Raw genomic sequence first — 23,819 nt, forward strand, 5'->3', positions numbered from 1 at the left:
AATACTCTCTGAAAATAATAGTCTATGCTGTGAATTTGATTTTGCACAGAATTTGCCACTACCAAAAATACCCGTGTCCGCGCAGTTTTACCTACGTTTAGCTTGGCTTTTTCTATTTAACGCACATGTACATACTACGAACCAGAGTTACATGTTCCCTATTCTTGAGGGAATTTTATAAAGAAGGGTTCTCATGTCCGGGACAAAATAAAAACTACACAGTGTTTCATTTTTTGGTTTTATTGTCCATTTATTTGCAAAACGAGATTAAATATGTGTTTCCAGTTCGAGGATATTCCTATTGCCAGTGCGATAGGAATTTTGGCACATATTCGCAAAAGCTGAAAAAATTAGAACGAATTGAAACTGAAGCTGAATATGTAGAAATGATTCACAATGCTTGTTCACCTTCATTCACAATGGTCGAGAAGTGTGAAGATCTTCTGCAGGATTTTGAAAAAAGTTTCAAAGGCAAAATGCGAAAGCCAAAAAATTTCCAAATCAGCAAAGCGTTCGTTTTGCATGTTTTTCCTGATGGAAAAGTGGAAGTTTTTGACAACTATGAGTTGCAAAATCCAACCACTTTTTTCTTTAAACCTACGCTTAAACTAGAAAATCTTTCGAAAAGTCCTCCGCCCGAATTGGATTAAAAGCTGCCAAAATAAAGGATGTAAAAAATCTCTTTCAGTATTTAAGCGCTAAAGGAAAAGAATTTTTCGAATCATATTTTTTAAAAGTACAAACTCAGAATCCAGATGTCGAAGAAACTGAAGAGAGTGACGAAAATGACTAAAAGTAGTTTCTAATAAAATATTGTTTGATTAATTTATTCTTGTTCAATCATATGCATAATATTATATGTTAAATGTTTGATAAATAAATTATTTTAATGATAATATCTGCAGTTACTGTTGTGCATTTGTTTTGGTAATATTGACTTGACCTTCACGTCGTTCGCTGCAGCGCGTACGTGGCTGGCCAGGCACGTTTTTGGGCAGCGTCAAGATTACCGCTTGGATTTTAAAACATTCATAATTTTTGAACTATTAATCCAATTGATCTAAAACTTTCCAGAAAACTTCTTTGAACCTTAATGAACAACTTTCTCACTGAAAGCTTTCCGTAGCTTAAAATTCGTTCGCTATACGAGGCGCTTGAAGGTTAAAATTCATTATTTTTGCATTGCCTCAAAAAAAAAATTAATAACTTTTTTGTTTATTACAATATTCTCGTTTTTTCTTTCTTAGATAGTTTCAGAAGACTTAAACACGTACTTTGTATTAGGGAAATCGGGAAATGATAAAAATTGGCTAAATTAGCGCGAGTTGAAGTGAAAAAAGATTGGAATTTTTTATTTTTAAAAATCCACTTTTTACCAATTTTTTCAAAAACTACAAAACCTATAAATTTTTGCAAGAGGAAAAAAAGATGCGCCTTGAAATTCTTTACAAGTATCAGTCTTTAAAATTGAAATTAGAAAGATTTTTAAAATTGACACTTAGGACAATACTTCTCTGGCTGAATCCGGCCGTGTCCCCTTTTGGTCGCCAACGGTTCAATTAATCTATGTATGAAGTTTATACTAATTTATGATATGAATAATGCTATTCAATATCGAACTTTACAATCGTTCCCTCTTTACCCCTTTTTAAACAGAATTCCTTCTTTTTCACCTATTTCCAAGAAACTTCCCCTTTTTATTTTATTTTTTTTTTGCTTAAATGCGAACTTAATTGATATAGAACCCATTAAGATAATCCAACTACTTTTGGTACAAAGTTAATTTTTTTTGGTTGAAAAGTCTACTTTTGGATCAGAATTCATCTTTGTGTAAAAATGCAATCATTTAGTTAAAATTTAATTATATTTAATCGAAAATTCAGCTGTTTTTTTTTACATTCGTATTTTTGGATATAAAATTCATCTATTTTGGTTGAAAAGTATTCTTGGTTAAAAATGAACTCTATTGTTAAAAATTCAACAACGTTCTAAAAAAAATCATCTTTTTGGCTGCTTGAAAATTTAACTGTTTGGCTGAAAATGAAACTATTTCTGGTTTCAATTTAATTCTTTTTTGTTCGAAGTTTCGACCATTTGATTAAAAGTACAGCTATTTGGTTGATAATTCATTTTTCTTGGTTACAAATTAGTTTTTTTTTTTTAAATTATCTTTAGGAGACCTTTTTTTGTGGAAAATTCACCTTTTCAGCAGGTTTTCGAAAAGCGTCTGATATGTGGCTGATTTCTCATATATGTATTTCGTCGAAAGTTCGTGTTTTTTCAGTAAAAAATTCATCTTTTTGATTGAAAAATCATATTTTTGGTTCTAAATTCATCTAATATGGTACCTACATTAATTTCATTTAAAAGAATTTATTCCCTTATTTTTGCGAAAAATCACCCTGTTTATCCTGTTTTGAGAGCTTATTTTTAGTCTGTGAAGACTGCAATATATTAAAATCTTTACTATTTCAATTTATAATTTTCTTGTGTTCTGTTTTACTATTGTATAAAGAATAAAAATAAAAATGCGGCATTTACGTGTCAAAGGTTTCTTTAGCTTGTAACAAAATGAATTACAATTTGTCTGAAAATTACTTCTAAAATTTATGGTATCAATTGTGACCTTGGTTGTCTCTCCCGAATTTAGCAATAGAATTTCATCTAATCTTGTAAATTCAATCCGATAAAATAAATGTGTCTAATGGAATCCAAACTTCCGAGTAGATAATTATTGCCTCTATTTGTGTGAATAGGAGTCACTTTTAGTCCATTTTCAGCTTAAATTAGTCACTGTTTCCACTTTTCTCAAGTACAGTAATCTGTGGAAGCCCTAATAGTAATATTTACAGTAATATATTTTGTTTGTATTCTACTTAAAATCCTAGGATACATTGATTGTATGCTTTTTAGAATCATAGCATATGTAATAAAATTCTTTTTTCTTAAATTAATATTTTACAGAGATTTTAGTTTAATTTTTTCACTTTGATATAATTTTGAATATATTTTCAACGACCTCAATTTTCATATAATTGGTCTGAATGGAATCACACCTTATTTTTATACGAAGGAAGCACTAACCGTACACTGAAAAAAAATTTGCATTAGATCATGTAGGCTAGTTTATTTAGCTGATTTTACTTGAAAGAAGCAAGCATTTTATTTTTACAAGGAACCGATTTTTTTGAATCAAGAAAATAATAGAATCAGGACAACTATTTGAATTAATTTGTTTCATTATACTTATTTGCGTCAAGTTTAATAAAATATTGAATTAAGAATATTATATTCTTATGATAAGTAACTAAAACTAAATATTTTGAATATTAGCTTGAATATTTTCCTTCAAATCATTATTAATTTGAAACGAATGTGATAGAATTACATTAATTTTTTCAGGATAAGAACTGTAGACTTGATACAATAAACATCACACACATACATTGGTGTACGTAATCAATTTTATTTCTGCAAATGTAGATAGGAATTTGCAACTTTGATAGACTAGTAACTTTAGGCTGACACATAAATCAAATCACTCATAAAACTATAAAAAAACTTATAAGTTTATTGCGTCATTAAGTTTTTGGTGGCAAGAAATTAAAATTTTTAAATAGATTTGAAAAAAATGTTTTTAATATTGAAATAATTACGCAACACTCAAAAGTCATTTCATTCCTAAAATCATTGAAATGTTATAAATTTCCTGCGTGTGTAATTTTTTTCTCTTATTATTTGTATGTATTAATCTACTCAAAATTAAACCATTTGGAATTTTGTTAACCGTGAAACATTTTTGTGAATCGGAAAATGACTGGGAATTTTTTCCTCGATTAAAACGGCCACCCTGAAACTATTTTTGTGTAGTGTTCAAGGTAACAAAAAATCATCCAAACTTAAAAATAATAATAAATATTCCTGCTAAATACAGGAATTCTTTATTCAATAAGGCTTGAAAATCACAAAAATGGCCAAATTCATGAAAGTTATAAGTAAAAAAAAATAGTTTTAAAAATATAAAATGATCATGTGTTATTCTCATTTAAACTAAATGAGTTTCAGGCAACAGCTATTGCCTGAAGTTAAAAAATCTAGATTTTTTAACTTTAGAAAAAAAAAGATAATCTAGCCGAATTCAGAGAATTAATTTTTCCTTAATGAAAAACAAATTCCTTTATTAGGCAGGAATTTTTTCAATAATTTTCAATTTTCTATTCTTACTTGCTATCTGAAATAGTTAATATCTTGTTTGATATTTTTGTTATTAATTGAAAATGCAATGCTTTCCGCGTACTGTAGCGCGCATATAATGTTGCTATTTTAAATAATTAAGTATAGATTTAGGTTTTTTTTTTAAATAAAATAAACAAAATTAGGTTTTTCAGTCAATGAATTCAATGATCATATAACATTTCATTTCAACATGTCATTAATTATATAAAATTTAATGCGGATATTATTAGTATGTAAATTTATAAAAACTTAATAAAATTAAGTTTTTCAGTCGAATAATTCATTAATCATGGAAAATTAAAGCAAAAACAATTGAGAATGCAAGGAGGTAGCAAACAAATATTTTTTAGCCGACCACTGTGAGATCGCTTTTAACCTGCAAGTTTTTGCACTAAACGTTTCTTTACAGAATTCTTGAATCTTCTGATTTCGAAGTATTTTATATTTAAAAGAAAAATAAAGTATCGAACACTTTTTTAAATAAGGTAATATTTAAACTAGCGGTCAATTTTTTCTACATATTTTAAATTATTTTTTAGGAATTGTTATTTTAAATTAAAAACTAAGTTAAAAAGTATCATAAAAGAATTAAATAAATCGAAAACTTTGCGTTTTACAAAGTTTTTTAAAAATCAGAAAACATTTGTCACTGAGGTTATTAAAGCGTTTTTTAACCTAAAAGTTCTTTATTTTTTATATTATTTAGATATTTTTTAAGCGTATTAAATTTTTAAAGAAAAAAGTATTGAGCCGTTTGTTTGTGAAAATTTTCGTATAGCAGAACATAATTTTTTGTCATTGATGTTATTAAAGTATCTTTGTACTTGCAAATTTTCTTTATTATTTATTACCTTTGGGTCATTTTTAGGCGTTTTGAATATTTAAAAACAAAAAGTATTAAATGCCTCGTTAAATAAGTGAAACTTATTTCGCTTTCTTAAATATTTAAAATTATTCTTTGAAAAATGTTATTTTGCATTTAAAATTGGGTAAGAGAGTATTATATACAATAAAAGAGTTGGATAAATTGAAAACTGTGCATTTTACGGAGAATTTTTGTTTATTGTTAATTGTTCATTAATTTTAGATATTTTATAACATTTTTAAATGTATTTAAAAAAAGTATCGAGCCTTTTTGGAAACAAGTGAAATTCAATTCTAAAATTTTTTTAAATAAAAAGTGGTATACTAAAGTTGAGTTCAACAATTTTTAGTTTGAAGTTGGTTGAGGCTCACCATATGACTTGGTATGACCCTGCCTTGAAATTCATACCCAAGCTTTTGTCACCGAGATCCAAGTGCTTATATAACAATAATTTCGAGAACCATTTTTTTTTAGAAATAGTGTTCAGTTGAGGCAATAGTCTATTGTTCCGATACTACATATTCTTAGATTAAGATAATATATTCTTGAAGTGTATCAGAAATGATTTCTTGGAAGTAAAATATGTTCAGTATTTGAATACATCTCTATATGAAGTAACAAAATAAAGTTTCAGAATAATAAAATGCGATATTCTATCTAAGAATACATTTTCTCAGATTAAGAAAATGTATGCTTGTTCCAAGCATACGGTAGCAAGTACTTATGTATTTGGAACACACTCATATTCTATCGTCCCCATTCGTAACTGCGATTGACTTGAATCAAGTAATATTTTCTTGATTTAAGAACAATTTTTTTTCAGTGTAATGAATTATAAAAATTCACACTTGACCTCTTCTGACCGGCAGCACATATGTAAAAATAAAATTTGCATGGATCTATTATTCTATTGTCCTTCGAAACATAAATAATACAGGCATATATTGTTTAGTCTACATATTTTCGTACATAAATGCGTGTCCACTTACGTGGACACCAGTACTATCTGACATGAAAAGTTCGCAACGAAATGTCATTCTAAAACTATTTACTTGCAACCATAGTATATCTTCAGTATCTTACATGTCTTATGTGTTTGTTCATAATAATACAAACATTTTCAAAAGTTTTTAATACAAATATACAATATATTTTAAGAAAATCACACGTTTTATGAACTGTAGTAGAACAATAATACAAATAAACATTTTTAAATGTCAATCAAACATTATGGAAACAATACTGATAATTTTATAAAGCGGTTGAAATTACATATATTTATTCTTGAGTGTGAAATTTCTCCATACATTATTTTCCAAATGCTTAAGATTGACTTTTTTATATTGGGCTTGGGGTATATGTTTCGCCTGCTCAAACACTACAAAAATTGTATAATACATGTTTCAAATTAATAAATATTTTTATAGCCCTTTTTGTTTAAGAACGTACGCGACAAATCTTGCTTTCTTCCGATTTCAACTGTAAAAGGCAAAAATTAATTTTTAATTAAAGGGCGCGATTGATCCTCATAATATTTTATTTGAAGAAGTTAGACCAACCAAATAAATTTATTTTTATTATTATTAAATCGCAATAAAAAAACATTTGTAAATAATATTCACCAACGCTTCGGCACTCACACAGCACAATTATAAAGGTTTTAGCACATGCTTTATCAAAATATTCTGAAACGTTCAAAACTTTGTATTATATTAAAATAAATTAATAATTTTAACAGTACTCTGATTGCCCGTGCCAGCCATTTTTTTATATAGCATTATAATAATTTTATTTTGCTAATTTCTTTAAAAGTGTGGAAAAGTTTACAAATTACCGTGTGGTAGCAAAATGTTAAGAACCGATTTCTTTTCGAATATTAAAAAATGATCTAAAATAATGAAAATTTTGTCATTTATCAATAATGTTTAGAAACATTAAGAAACAAATTTTCTGATCAAATAAAATTAGTTATTTGGAAATTTTGATTGACAGCATTGATGATCTCAAAAACTCTTAATTTTTATTAATAGATAAACAAAGCGAAGAAGCCATTAAAATTCAGATTAACGCAGTTTTTCACAATTTTATTTTTTGAAGTGGCAGTTTTTGATAGTTAATTTTAAATTATTTCATGTTACAATTAAAGTTCTTCAATTTCAGGAGGTAAAAATGACAATGATTTTTTTTGACGGATAATGTTAAGGTTTTGTACGCTTCAGAATTATACTTATTTAAATTTCGAAATTTTTAACATTTTTATTTATAATTAAAAAATTTGTATTCAGAACAATTTTCTCGAATACTTTGATTCCAAGGTTTAAATTGAAAGGTTAAAAATTAGGATTCCTAAATTTTGACATTTGAAATTTGATCGATTTTGAATGTACACGTATAAGATAAAAATATCAAAGATTGAATGATTCTAAACTTAAAGTTCGAAAATAGGAACGATTTAAAATTTACATTATTTTATTTCTATAAATGGATAAGTTATTACTGTTCACGCTTAAGAACTCACTGGGACGTTGAGGATAAAGATGTAAACACTAGAAAAAAGGAAATCAAGTTCTGATATTTGAAATCTTACGCATACGCAGATCATATGGAAAATATGTATTCCCACACAATCCTATGTAAGTCTTAAATGGTGAAGTATAGTAATCCTAAATGCTTCATCAAAGCAGGATCACTGAGATACTTATAAATTATTGCCCCAGATATTCTTTTCAGCTTGGAAGTCATACCTCATTTATATGATACTTTACCGTATAAGGAAACTAATTAGAAAATTTATTATTAAAAATATAATAATTATTTTAAAAAATAGTAATTGTTATCTCACCCAGAAAAGCCGTACTTGTCTCAAACTTCCCGAAACAAAATACAAGAACTAGTGTTATTAATATTGTTACAAAAATATCATCAAATATTTTGTATTACTTCCCTCACAAAAAAAATAGTATCCTTGGCATATACCTAGGATATCTCGGCAGGATATAGCATATCCTGAAAAGTCTTCCAAAAATCTCCCGGGATTTCCTTGGCATATTCCAAGGATATCGAGATTTCCGCCCCGTACGATATCCACTTAATGTCCTGTGTTGGATATACGCAATTTTGGCAATGGAATCCGATATTTCTAAAATGGATATTTATTAAAATATGTAGAATGCCTGAAAACATCAAGCTTTACAAACATCCGTTTGAAAAAAACTACTTTGTAGAAATCTTGAATATTCCGTTTTCTTTCAAAATCCTATCTCAGGATAATTAGCAAAAAATTATGAATGCGAATAGTTTTCATAATCAATGACAGCCTACTTACAATAAAAAATAATTCACTCTCTAAAAAATTAAAAGTTGGCTGTTATTGTACCTGTAAAATCTAAATTGTGCAGTTTAGAGATCGCACTTTTCAACGACAAAATCAGTTTTTATGATAAAAAAACAATTAAACTAATATTTACCGCGTTCGTTTATATAATATAAATAATAATCAATTATAATTTTGCACGAATATTCGAGAAATTGTTGATTTTTGTTAAAGTGTAACTTATTCCCTCGCAGCATAAGATATCGGCGGGATATCCCATTTATCTCCCAGGATATCGTGGGCATATCCCAGGAAATCCTAGACATATCGCAAATGATATCCTACAGGGCGGAAATCTCGATATCCCTGGAATGTCCCAACGATATCTCAGAATATCCTCATGATATCCCATTAATGTCCCAATTTTATATGCCAAGGATGTTCCCAAGATATCCCAATTCCATCATTTGTAGTATATTACTGGAAATTCATATGTATCGACTGCCAATTATATTTATATTCAAACGTATCAATAAAATAAGAAATTATTTAACAATATTAGTTATTTTTACAGAGATTTTATACCAAGTACAACTTTATAAAATACAATAATGATAAAGTCCCCCCTAAAGTCACTTTCATGTAAATTCTATTATGGCTGTTAGTGTGCGAAAACTATCACGCAGTAACACAGTAATGCAAGAATTTGAATTTCAGTCAAAAAGGCGGTTGACTTTCAGATGTAACCAAAAGGATCATTCGCGAGTTGAAAGTCAACTGATAGTTATAACATGACTTTCAGTAACGCGCTTGGTTGAAAATCAGCTGCTTTATATACGTAAAATATACTTTATAGGTTAATTTAAGACAGAAAGATTGTTGACTTTCCGTCAACGCGTGCGTGTGAAATGAAACTTATAGGTTAATTCAAGTCAGCTGATTGCTAAAATTCATAAAATTTATGCGCTATCGTTCAGTTATTATGAACATGAAATTCATACAAAATAAAAAATTGAATTATTTTAGGAAATAAATTTTTTTTAAACGTGAGCATTGAATAAATTATCCATCTGGGGCTTTTTTCCCTTTTATCATCTGAAACTGTTTATAGATTATATACATTAAACAAGGCACTTATGTCCATTTGAAGCTTCCAGGTACAGAACGTAAATCTTCAATCCTTTTTTATATCTTTTTTTATCACATATGTACGATTATTCTATGCATAATCACAATCCGTTATAGATCTGAGTACATATATCAAAATAGGAAGCGTTGATGAAACGAATACCATGAGCTCAGTACAGTGTTCATCGATACTATCCAGCGCTATCGACGCCATATTGGCTACTCTCAGCTGCTCTCTTGGCAACTCTTCTAAAATCGCCGAAAGCCGTCTAAGTGTTTGCGCATCGCCGCATCGCATTTCGCGCACGCCTTTCTGCCAGCACCAATTGAATTTCAGAGCGCGCGAATGAAAATCATCCTAAACTCAACATACCTGTCAGTTAATCATCATATTACTCGTATATCAGATAGGAGACACTGCACTTAAGTTCTATTTCTGGTTGAAATTCAGTGACTTACTTAATTTAATGCAAAAATGAAATTCATCTACATTTAGAATTCATCATCTTGTATTACTGTGAATAAGTGACACTTTAACAAAAGTTTACAATTTCTTGAATATTCTTGATGGATTACAATCTATTCTGATTTAGATTGTACAAACCAAAGCGGTACATATTAGTTGGATTGCTTTTTATTATAAAAATGTATTTTGCCGTTGGAAAGTGCGATGTCTAAACTGCGCAATTTAGAGGTAACAGAAATAACTGTAAACTTTAAAATGTTTAGAATGTGTCTATAATGTCTATAATGTGGCTATAAAAGTCATTCGCGGTAATAATTTTTTGATAATTATACTAAAATACGATTTTTGTAAGAAACCGATTATTCGAGATTTGTATAAAGTGGTTTTTCGACACACGAATTTTGTGAATCTTTATGTTTTCAGGGTCTCTACATATTTTAATAAATATGCATTTCAGAAATATTAAATTCCAGTGCCAAAAATGTGTATATTCCGCACAGGAAATTGAGTGGATATCGTACGGGGTGGAAATCTCGATATCCTTGGAATATGCCAAGGATATCTCGAGAGATTTTTGGGACATTTTTCAGGATATCCGATATCCTACCGAGATATGCCAGGGATATCATTTTGTTGTGAGAGTTATTACTGCGCGACAGTTTTCGCACACTCACAGCCATGATGGAATTTACCCGAAAGTGACTTCAGAGAGGACTTTACAATTATTGTATTTTATAATATTGTACTTTGTACCAAATCTCCGGAAAATAACTAATATTGTTAAATTATTTCTTATTTTATTGATACGACTGAATATAAATATAATCGGCAGTAAATATATTTAAATTTCCAGTAATATACTAAATTATAGAATTGGGATATCTTGGGAACATCTTTGGCATATAGATTTGGGACATTAATGGAATATCCTAAAGATAGTCTGAGATATCCTTGGGACATTCCAGGTATATCGTGATTTCCGCCCTGTAGGATATCATTTGCGATATCCCTAGGATCTCCTCGAATATGCCCACGATATCCTGGAAGATAAATGGGATATCCCTCTAATATCTCATGTCGTGAGGGTTCTTATACAATATAGCTGACAAATCTAATTTAAATGTACCTAAATTCAAAATTAATAATGCCTGAAGAACTCAAAATCCTGTGGAGTCCCGAAATCTCCAACTTTCCGCAGCCGAATTTTTATTAAAAGTACTCGTATTTGCCTGAACATTGGGTCAGATAAGTGGAAAACTGCAGAAAACCAAAAACTCGTGAGCGCAGCCGGTTATCAACGGCCGAATATGGATGTGGACATTCAATAGCAAACCTTCCACTCGACAGTATGAATTCACTGAAAAGACGACTAATCGAGAATTCCGAACGGTGGGCCACCTGTGCGCTAACCGTGATCTTCCAGCTTAACGTTCGTGATCAAGAGTCTAGACGAGTCAAGTATCACATTGAAACTACTATAAAATATAATTAATAATCGTAAATATTAAAGTACTTACATCGGCTCTGGTAGAATTTCAATTTAATTTTAATTCTAATTGACCTATCAGCAGGAATTAGAAGCAAATAAAAACATAAATAAATTAAAGTGGGATTGTATATCGTCAGATGTTCTTAAAAGAAATTTTGGAATTCTGGGTTTTACTGAATCTTTCTGGAATGGGTCTTTCTTGAAGATTTTAACCTTCGGAGACCACACACATTTATGGACCCTTACTTACCCAGACTTGGTCGGGGGGCCGACAATTTTCATTTGCTTATACCTTTTGAACAGAAAAAGATTTTAGAGTTAATTGGCCTACAGCATTTGGAATTCCAAATAGTAGTTCATGAATTGAAACATTTTTCAATTGTCTGAAACTAGGATCTTGAAACTAAGTAATTAAAAACAATTAATTTTAAAATTGTGCATTCCGATTTTTAAAATTTAATAATTTTAATATAAAGTGCAAGAATGAGCGATAAAGCTTTCCCATCCAAGGTAACTTTATGTTATTTTGAGTGGGGAAAAATTGCATAATATGTCAAACTGACGTTGTCAGATTGACATTACGGAAAAAGCCGCGAGATAAAAGACACGCGAAATTCGAGTGGAAACATAGGAGCTTCAATGTGGAGAGAATTAATCAATTGTAGATTATTATAGAATGATAATAATAATAATAAAATGGCTCGAGCCTCGGTGGCTCAGTTGGTTAGACACTCGGACTTCACCTCAGAGGTCCGGGGTTCGATCCCTGAGCCGGTACCTCTGGAAATTTTTCAATGTACCTTTACCGAGGTTCTGGTGGTTCGGAACTCACCTTAAGCTGTAGGTCCCCCCATCGTGTACTTGACTGCAATCCAGTCCGTCAATGATGGGGTAAGAGCCAGGCTTTGTCCAATATGTCTTGGCAGACTGCTGTCATCAGATCACTTGATTGCATTATAAAAATGCGTCCATCACTGATATAATATACCGGGACAGCCCCGTGCAAAAATGATCAAATAAAAATCCATCTCTAACCAAAAATGCCTTCGACATATTGGGCAGTATAAGCTTGTGACAACGTTTCAACATAGAAATGTTTTTAAACAATAATTAGCTCAAATACAATAAAAAAATATGTTTGATTTTGTTTCAGAAAAGAAATTCTTGTTGGTGCGAAATGAGTCTAAACGCGTCCACGTGTCCGCTTGCCAAAATTAGGAAAGGCGACAAACTGAAGCATCTACAAACGCATAACGATTGTCTTCTTCTCTGAGAATATCTTCCAAGGAAAAAGAAGTGCCACGTCTTCTTCGTTTCTCCTCACGTTGACTCTTCCTTGTCTTCTGTAACTTCTGCAAAATTCTGCTTACTTCTCTTTATCGCCATCTAGTTCCTATTCAGCTCTTAAATATTTCGACTTACTCCACGCTTCCCAACGACACATAAAACCAATAACAAGAAGAAATGGCTACGATGGCTGGCGGAGAATACACATCCGTCAAAGACTTCTACCGAGATCGATCGATCTTCATCACTGGAGGTACCGGGTTCATGGGCAAGGTCCTCGTTGAGAAGCTTCTTAGGTCCTGTCCTGGAATTAAAAATATTTATCTTCTTATGAGGCCCAAAAGAGGACAAAATGTCCAGCAAAGGTTACAGGAACTTCTCAATGCACCTGTAAGTTTCAAGTTAAATCAATATTTTTATGAAAGGGCTCAAAGTCACCAAAACCTGTTACAATAAAGTAGTATGACTCTCGCAAAGCGCGTTAAGCGTAGCACTAGATGCGCGTACGCGAGACTATATTCAAACATTCCGCCAATTACTTCACAGAAATATTACCCGTCAAGCCTTACGGGCGTGGCTTAACTAAGCGGGCGCTTATTAGGAGTTACTGTATTCGCAAATTTCGAGTGAAATCGGATTAAAAATTAATTTGTGTAAAAAGTTCATGAAAATTTGCAAAAACATTAATTAAGCAAAGTAGCTATGAAAAATCTATACTTCCAGGGTATCTACTCTATCTGAAACCTTGAAATGTCGGGGATTATTCTCAAAGTCAACGAATTTTTTCGAGAGCATGTTTAATTTTCTGTTTGAATTGCAATTTAAAATTGAGTAATTTAAATCAATTTTTTTAACTGAAAATTTAACCATTCTATTTTTTGATTGAAAATTGACGGTTTTAATTTGAAAACTCAAGTACTTTTTCGAAAAAGCATGTATTTTCTTCAAAATTTAGCAGTGTGTTTGCAATATCTTCACTCTCTTGAGAGAAAAATCTTTCACAGTTAAAAAATCCACTCATGTTGAAAAATCTTTAATTTTTTCTGGACAATTCATCTTTTTTGGAATGAAAATTTAGTTGGTTGGTTAAAAATTAAACTCTTTTTTTAAGAAATAATTTTTTTGGTTAAACATTCATTTTAATTGAAAATTTATTTTTGGTTGAAGACTGAGCTGTTTTGTTAAAAGCTGTAGGTTTTTTTTGTTGAAAATTAATTTTCAACTGAATATTTAAATAAAAATTCCAATTAAATATTCCATCCTTTTAGTTTAAAATTTATCATTTTGGTGTAAAATTCAACTATTCAATTTTTCTGGAACAATTTTTTTGTTGTTGAAAATTCGAATATTTCAGTTAAATATTCATTATTTTATTTGAAGATTTATCCTTTTTGTTAAAAATTCCACTATTTCAGTTGAAGATACATCATTTTTTTAAATTGATCACTTTATTCAGAAATGTAACTTTTTTGTAATTAGATTTTTGTTTGAAAATTATATTTTTTTACTGAAAATGTAAATATTCGAGTTGAATATTCTATCATTTTATTTTTAAATTCATCTCATTGGTTGAACATTCAATTTTGTAATTGGAAATTTAATAATTCAATTTTTGGCTGTAAATTCATCTCTGTTACTTAAAAATTAATCTTTTTTATAGAAATTAATCTTCTTGTTTGAAAATTCATCTTATTGGTTGAAAATTGAACTATTTCAGTCTCGATGTTTTACTTACAAATTAATATTTTTTGTTTAAGATTTAACTATTTTGTTGAAAATTCATGTGTTTTGTTGGTAGAAAATTTATCTTGATGTTTGAGAATTCATCTTTTCCAATCAAAATTGAAGTATTCCAGTTCAGTATTCATCATTTTATTTGAAAATTTGTCTTTTTGTTTAAAATTAAAACTATACTTCGTTTAAAGTTAAACTCTTTTGTCCAAAATTCATGTTTTTTGTTTAAAATATATCGATTGCAGTTAAGGATTCATAATTTTAATTGAAAATTCACCACTTCGGTTGGAAATTTGTTGTTTTTTTTAATTGTAAAATTACTTATTTTAATTGAAAATCTAACTACTACATTTTTAGTTGAAAAGTGAATTTTTTAGTTCTACAGATATTATGTCGACTTTGCTTAAATTTCCATAATAATATTTTTCCGGACAATGACAAATTTACAGATGTATAGTACAATTATGCACTCGATTTTTTGTAACTCAATGTAAGGTACATCATTATTTGTTAAAGGATTTTAAACATTGATACCATAAAGTCCCAATTTTATTAAAAACAGAATGAACTTCCAAGAAGTTAATTTTATTTTTTTTAATTACACACATCGAGCGTAACTCTTTCAAAATGTTCAATTTTTTCTGGGCACTTGTAGATACGAGGTAAACAGATATTTAAAAAAAATGTTCAGCTTTCGCGCCTTCTAAAATTATCATCATTGTCTAGAGGCTTTGCTTACAGCAATTTTCATATTTTTTGAAATATCATCATTTTTACATGAAATGAAATTTTTAGTCTAAATTAACTTTTATTATCAATGATTGAGCATCTCTTATATATACTCAGAAATTAAGAAAATAATTAATATATATTATATATGGAATTTTTAAAAATTGAATCATCAAATAAATCGTAAAAAAAATTACATTCTAAAGAAAATTCCTTTTAAAATAATTAAAATGGGTACGATTCGAAATTAGAAGATTGAAACATGTTTCTAAACAAAAATAGAAACAAAAATTAAACGCTTCATAATAGTCCAGTCAAATTAGACGAAAAAGAGGTCATCTGTTGAAACAAAATATATACAGCAGTTTTCTTTCCTACAATGTTTGCGACAAATATTTTTCGAGATATTTATTTATTAATGAAGGATAGCGTGTTTCCAGACTGGAGAGGCATGGGCTTTAATGAATTTTCATTATTATAAAACATACATCGTATTTTTATTGTTAAATCCTTAAAGTGGAAGGTTGAAAGTATTTAACTTTTTTTTTTTAATTCAACATCTAAATTTTGCAGAATGGGGGGTCTATTTTTATTAAACAATACGATTGTTTGCAAACGAACAATTCTGTGAAAAATTCACTTCTTGAATCAGCTAGGGGGCAGTTGGTCTACAAAAAAAACTCGTTTTCATATTTGAAAAAATTGTTTTTTAAGGGAAAGAATCTGATTTTTCAGTTGAGCTTGTGTTTTTTTATAGAATCAAAGGGCGTAATCCCTTTCTTCGTAATTTACATATTTAAACAAATTGTTGCCATTCTTCCGTTTTCAAGAGCTATCAAGAAAACTCCAATCGGAGAATTTTTCATTAGAATGAAATATCTTGTAAACTGTTCTTTAAAAAGAGGTCGAATAGAGATAATTTAAAAGTGTTTTTCGTGCTCTAAAAAGAAGTTTGAACTTTTTACCTATCCCTTAACCCTCTACCGCCCTTAAAACATTCTTTTTTTCTGAATTTTGAGATATTCAGGCATATTATTCCTATGGCGGAGTGTATACAAAACTAAAATCCTAGCTCATTACCGTCCTAACTTTCATGTAAATCCTTGCGTTAAAAATTGCCGTTCGTCTGAAAGTCATATTTTAAAAAACTCAAGTCTTCCAAACGTTACATATGTCACTGTGGGCGGTAGAAGGTTAACCGGAAGCAACAATACTATCAAACGTGTTAAAAAGTTATTCCAATTTTCATAATATTGTTTATTAACAATATATGCAACATTCTGTCACGTTTCAGGTTTGAAGTATTTTATCAGAGTGTACATACATTCTAAGCAAAAAAGAAAAGAAAAACCAAAGGAGAATTTTAAATCTAAATACTTCTTTAATAAATGTATTTATATAAACTATATACAAATTTTGTTCTCGAGGACAATATAATCCCCACTGATTATTATAAAAATAATACCTGCATGGTCAAAAGCATTAAAATTCGAAAATAGAAACACCAAGTTTTAAAATCATTTTAAAAAAATCTAAATTTCTAAGCATTCAGTTCAAAATCACATCCTAATTTTAAAATATCCAGATGGAAAAACATCCAAGTGTAAAATCCTTTTTTGGAGACATCTATGTTAGATAAGGAAAATTTCTATTTAATATTAATAATTCTTGAAAGCAGTTTCCTCAGGATTTCTTGTAATTTCCTTAACTTTTTTTATTTCTTTTTTTTTCACAGTTATTCGCACAGATTCGTCGGGACTCGCCCCATGACTTGCAGAAAATTGTACCAGTTGCCGGCGACGTTACAGAACCGGAACTCGGGATCTCGGAAGCGGATCAAGATCTCCTCATTCATTGTGTGTCAGTCGTATTCCATTCCGCAGCTACCGTCAAATTCGATGAAGCCTTAAAATTGTCCGTCACCATTAATATGCTCGGCACGAAACGTCTTGTCGAACTTTGCCATCGTATGCACAATTTAGAGGTGAGATTTCAAACCTATTTTTTCAATGATTGTCAATCTTCTTTACTTTTAAACCGAGATTAATTAAAGGGTAATTTCTTCAGGGTTGCTACGAAATCCCATTTTTTTAATTCCTTGACCGTTCTAAATTATTCTTTCAAATATAAAAACAGACTTACACCTATGAGATCAATAAAAAAATGAATAACAATGAAAAAAAAGGTTTGTTTTTAAATTTATTTTAAAGAGTCAGAGAAAAAACGATTTAATGGAAATTATTTCAATCGGAGAATTTAAGAATGCTGATCCCCGGGAATTTTAATCATTTTAATTAGCCACCACCAATTCTGGCAAACCTCCTTGAATTATTTTTGAGTGTTGTATTTGTTATTATTTCTTACGGGCTGAGTTATCGGAAATACGAGAAACTCAGCGCGGTTCCGATAAAAGAAAAAAGAAAGATCGGTGGTGGCTGTATGGTAATTGGTGATCCATTGAAATTATTAAATTTATGAGACGGATCTTTTTTCTTGGTTCATATCAATCAGTCGCACAGAATTTTTTAATGGGTCACACTAAAAGTCGGTAATATGATTTGGGAAGAGGAGGGGGGATTAGAAAATCTTAAGTAAGAAAATTTTTTACTAAAAAAAACAGTTAATCCCTTTTTTACGACTTGGAGATATTGGATTTTCAACCTAATGGAGGAGTTTTTAACCAAATAGTTAATTTTTCAACCAAACAGATGAATTTTCTACCAAGATGAATTTGCAACAAAATACGTGAAGTTCCATATAAAAAAGATCAATTGCAAGTTCAAAAGAATTTTCAGAAAAATATTTCGATTTTCAACCAAAGAGATTATTTTTCCAACAAAAAAACATCAGTTTTCAACAAAATAGTTGAATTTTCAACTCATCAAGAGAAAGAATAAAAAAAATAATAAAATTTATTTCTAAAAAACCAATGGAATCATTAAATTTTCAGTTAAAATAATCAACTTTCAATAACAACAAAAAAGAAATTTTCAACAAAATGAATTTTAAACCAAGAAGATAAATTTTCTCTTAAAAAGACGAATTTTCTACCAAAAATAGATGAAAAATAGATTAACTTTCAACAATATACATGAACTTTCAATAAAAAACTGTTTTTTTTCACCAAGAAGATTAAAATTCTACTAGAAAAGAAGAATTTTCAAAAAAATAAATGAATTTTCAACAAAATAGCAGGATTTTCAACGAAACATGGAGTAGTTACATTTTCCGTTAAAACGATTCATTTTCAACCAAAATATAATGAATTTTCAACAAAATAGTTAAATTTTCAAAAAAAAAAAAAAGGTGATTGGATCAAAACTATAAATCGTCAATAAAAAAATGAATTTTTACCAAGGCAAGTTTGCTTTTAACCAACTTGCTGATTTTTCGACCAAAAAAGATAAATACTCTAAAAAAACTGTAATAATTGTTATTTAAACATTTTTATTCAAAAATATTAAACTCCTATACGATAACAAATTAATTTTTAAACCATAAAGAGGAATTTCATCCAAAAACTTTGAATTTCCAACAAACCAGTTAAATTGTCAACTAAAAAGAATTACTTTTTAAAAAAATTGTTGAATTTTCAACACAATCATAAAATTTTAAACAAAATAATGTAATTTTCAAAAAATAATATTTTTTAGGAAGAAAAAAATTTGGTTTTTACGCCTGGGAAGAATTTAATTTATAAATAAATATAGGCAAAACCTATTGATTACGACATCTTTCAGACTAATGATTTGTAATTTATTTAAAAATTGAAACGATTACGTTTCTGGAACACAGATGGTTTCCCTCCTCAGATCTGTGTAAAACGTATTAATGCTGCACTGTTTAAAAAGAAGCGGGGGTTACGCTAGCTTAATGTTAAGCTAGCGTAACCCCCGATTAAAAAAAAAAAATATTGAAACATAAAATTTGGCAAATGCGCATTAAATGATTTTTCAATGTTGAGGGTGGCTTTTGGAGAATAATTTGTTGTGCTTTTGGAGAGCATTAAATGAGCCCTTAATTATGAAGTAGGGCAGAACTCGATTCAACATTATTTCACATGGAGTTTTGTCAGATTAACTGAATTAAATTTGGAAATAGGGCAATAAATGAGCATTAAATGAGCCTTTAATTATGGTAGATTCAGATTTACAATTTGTGCGTAATTTATATTCAGGACGATTTTTCAATGTTAAGGGTGGCTTTTTGAGAATAATTTGTTGTGCTTTTGGAGAGCATTAAATGAGCCCTTAATTATGAAGTAGGGCAGAACTCGATTCAACATTATTTCACATGGAGTTTTGTCAGACTAACTGAATTAAATTTGGAAATAGGGCAATAAATGAGCATTAAATGAGCCTTTAATTATGGTAGATTCAGATTTACAATTTGTGCGTAATTTATATTCAGGACGATTTTTCAATGTTAAGGGTGGCTTTTTGAGAATAATTTGTTGTGCTTTTGGAGAGCGTTAAATGAGCCCTTAATTATGAGATAAGACAGAACTCGTTTCAACGTTTATTTCGCATGGGGTTTTGTCAGCTTAACTAAATTAAATTTGGAAATAGGGCAATAAATGAGCATTAAATGAGCCTTTAATTATGGTAGTTTCAGATTTACAATTTGTGCGTAATTTATATTCAGGACGATTTTTCAATGTTAAGGGTGGCTTTTGGACAATAATTTGTTGCGCTTTTGGAGAGCGTTAAATGAGCCCTTAATTATGAGATAAGACAGAACTCGATTCAACGTTTATTTCACATGGGGTTTTGTCACCTTAACTAAATTAAATTTGGAAATAGGGCATTAAATGAGCATTAAATGAGCATTAAATGAGCCCTTAGTTATTTTAGATTCAGATTTAATTTTTTTGCGTAATTTATATTCAGGATGATTTTTCATTGTTAAGGTTGGCTTTCGGAGAATAATGTGTTGAGCTTTTGGAGAGCATTAAATGAGCCCTTAATTATAAGATAGGAGAGAACTCGATTCAACGTTTATTTCACATGGAGTTTTGTTAGCTTAACTAAATTATATTTGGAAATAGGGCATTAAATGAGCATTAAATGAGCCCTTAGTTATTTTAGATTCAGATTTACCATTTGTGCGTAATTTATATTCCGTTCGATTTTTCAATGTTAAGGGTGGCTTTTTGAGAATAATTTGTTGTGCTTTTGGAGAGCATTAAATGAGCCCTTAATTATGAGATTAGAGAGAACTCGATTCAACATTTATTTCACATGGAGCTTTGTCAGCTTAACTAAATTAAATTTGGAAATAGGGCATTAAATTAGCATTAAATGAGCCCTTAGTTATTCTAGATTTAGATTTACAATTTGTGCGTAATTTATATTCAGGATGATTTTTCAATGTTAAGCGTGGATTTTGGAGAATAATTTGTTGTGCTTTTGAAGAGCATTAAATGAGCCCTTAATTGTGAGATTAGAGAGAACTCGATTTAACATTTATTTCACATGGAGTTTTGTCAGCTTAACTAAATTAAATTTTGAAATAGGGCATTAAATGAACATTAAATCAGCCCTTAGTTATTCTAGAGTCAGATTTACAATTTGTGCGCAATTTATATTTAGGATGATTTTTCAGTGTTAAGGGTGGCTTTTGGAGAATAATTTGTTGTGCTTTTGGAGAGCGTTAAATGAGCCCTTAATTATGAGATAAGACAGAACTCGATTCAACGTTTATTTCACATGCAGTTTTGTCAGCTTAACGTTAAGTTACCCTAACCCCCTTTTTTTAAATATTGGAACATTAAATTTGGCATTAGGGCATTAAATGAGCATTAAATTAGCTCTTAACCCTTATTGACCCAATTTGTTCGTTTTTGTCCGTCAACTTTAAGCACGGACAACTTTGTTATTTATGCTTGAAAAAATCTGCAAATTTATAGGCGGTTAGTTTCCAGTGTGCTCTTTCAGAATCTGACCCGAAAATTTAAAAAAAAAACCACACCTTCGCACCCTATTTTTAAATTTAAAAAAAACGTGATTTTTTAAGGTATTTTTTTCGCGTTTTCGATGCGGAAGAGGTCTTGGCAATAGGTGAAACAACAAAAACTCCGGCTCAAAATGTCCAAGTAATAGAGTTATACACACAGAAAATTCATTTTTCATCATTAAGGGGTTGTACTACCACCCCTAAAATAACATATTTACGAAAAACCGCTATTTTACGGATTTTTCTGAAAATAAAAAAAATAAATAAATAACCTGAAATAACAAAAAAAATCTGCCCAGGCATTTGTAAACAGGTTTTATTCAATCTTTTTTCTCGTAACTTTCGTCGTTCTTCCACGCATTTTTATTTTATTTTTTTATTTTCAATATTATTTTTTACGAATAAAACATAAAGTACGCGTCCTATCAAGAAGTCATTCTTAAAGAAATTGTAGATCTTTTTTGGGATAACAATTTTTTTTTAATTCATCTTTTTTCGTGTCCTACATAGTTTGACCACAAAATGGAATTTTTGATTATTTTTTTTTTGTGCAATCGAAATTTGAATTTTCGATTTTTCAAGAAAATCCGAAAAATGTCTGTGATAATCTTGTAGGGCTTTCAAAAAGAAATGTTTTTCTTTTCTTGACTTTTTTTCATATCGTGCGTTTTTTGGCTTAAAATTTTGATTTTCGGTTAATCGAAACATTTTTGAAAATGCTATAACTCTGAGAATTTTCTTTTTATCGGAAAAAGTCATATGAATAAATTGTTTCTTCTTTTTAATACTATAAATATTCGTACATAGAACTTTCAAATTCAGAAAAAAGTGGTCTCAAAAATTTTAAAAATGCGCTCACTTTTTGAATTTTCATCCAAAATGGCTGGTTAACGAACTCGTCCTTTCTTTTAGGACCTAAAAAATGTGCCAAAGATGGATTTGATCCGTTCATTTTTTCGAGAGTTATCGTATTTACGGACGGACGGCCGGACGGACAGAAAGACAGACGCCATCGTAAAAACTTGATTTTCGGATTCAGGGGATCTCGAAACGTGGAGATCCGTTGAAAAATTGTAATGTCAAATTTCTGACAATTCTAATACTTTCTCAATCATAAATGATGAGAATGTAAAAAAGGTCCTTTATAAAGGTCTACCTCCACGTGGTAAGAACTGAATACATTTTTATTAAAGAAAAGGCTAAAGACGTTCCATGCGCAAGCAAATACAAAAATTTCGAACCTGTTTATCAAAAAATCATTGAAATAAAATTCTACGCGAATCAAATTCTACAGGTTTTCAAAGTTTCAACCTAACTCAACTTTCATTTATTTTTAGAACTGAATTTATCTTCAATTTTTTGGTATTGAAAATAGTATTTTTTTAAACTGCCGATTTTCACGACTTTGGGTTATTTTATGGGGTGTTAACGAAATTTAACAATAGATAACAAAAGAAAATATGTTTTATATTATTTGTGATATGTTTTCTCCCAATTTTACCTGTTTTCAAAAGCTGAAACAACGTTTTTGCAGAAAAATCCGTAAAACAACGATTTTTCGTTAATATGTTATTTTAGGGGTGTTCGTACAACCGCTTAATGATGAAAAATAAATTTTTCTGTGAGTATAACTTTATCATTTAGACATTTTGAGCCGTAGTTTTTGTGGTTTCAACTATCGCCAAGCCCTCTTTCGCATCGAAAATGCGATTTAAAAAAAATCACGTGTTTTAAAATTGAAAAATGGGGTGGTAAGGGTTGTTTTATTATTTTCGGGTCAGATTCTGAAAGAGCACACTTGAAAGTAAACGGCCCATAAATTTGCAGATTTTTTCAAGCATAAATAACAAATTTCTCCGTGCTTAAAGTTTACGGACAAAAACGGACAATTTGAGTCAATAAGGGTTAATTATGTGATATGACAGAACTCGATTCAACGTTTATTTCACATGGGATTAACGTCTGCTTACAACGTTAACCTATAAGCGTAAGCCCCGGTTTTTAGGAAAAATAGTGGAGCATTAAATTTGTCAATTGGGCATTAAATTAGCATTAAATAAACCCTTAAGGGCATGTGACACAGCTAAATACCTATATTACTGACCTCACTTTTTCAGTTCACTGAATGTTTTTTTGATCCTAAGAACTTTTTTTGTAAATAAAATATCGAGCAGAAACTTTGGAAAATGTATTAGAGTACAATAAAATACGTTTAGGTACTGCATTTTGGTAGGAACTTCACTGAAAATTATTTTATCTTTTTTCTGAATCTCGACATTTTTCAACGTTCCAACTTTTTTTATACATAAAATATCGGTCTCAAACTTTGAGAAATGCAAGAGCTGAAAGAAAACTACGTTTAAGTACAAATCTTAATAATAAAAGATGTAAAAAAAAAATATTTCTACAGTCAATTCCATCGGAATCAGCCGTTAACGTTGTACACAAAAATACGAACCCTGGCGGCCACTAGACGAGGCTCTAGAGGGTTCGTATTTTCGTGTACAATGTTACGGGCTGATGCCGATGGAATTGATAGTTGAAATTTTTTTTACATCTTTTATTATTAAGATTTGTACTTAAACGTAGTTTTCTTTCGGCTCTTGCATTTCTCAAA

The 23,819-nt window shown here is 29.7% G+C and overlaps 1 protein-coding gene across 2 annotated transcripts in view; it reads left to right on the top strand.

Moving 5' to 3' along the window:
• LOC117175808 (putative fatty acyl-CoA reductase CG5065) overlaps positions 1-23,819 on the top strand; it is a 110,142-nt gene that overhangs the window by 72,238 nt on the left and 14,085 nt on the right. For both annotated transcript variants that reach the window (XM_033365560.1, XM_033365559.1), the window contains exons 2-3: positions 12,651-13,174; positions 16,983-17,231. In XM_033365560.1, the coding sequence (XP_033221451.1) occupies positions 12,962-13,174; positions 16,983-17,231 (462 nt within the window). In that variant the 5' untranslated portion in view covers positions 12,651-12,961. The remainder of the gene's footprint in view (positions 1-12,650; positions 13,175-16,982; positions 17,232-23,819) is intronic.

This window comes from Belonocnema kinseyi, chromosome 7 (genome assembly GCF_010883055.1).
Source record: "Belonocnema kinseyi isolate 2016_QV_RU_SX_M_011 chromosome 7, B_treatae_v1, whole genome shotgun sequence".
In the NCBI taxonomy this organism is placed as follows: domain Eukaryota; kingdom Metazoa; phylum Arthropoda; class Insecta; order Hymenoptera; family Cynipidae; genus Belonocnema; species Belonocnema kinseyi.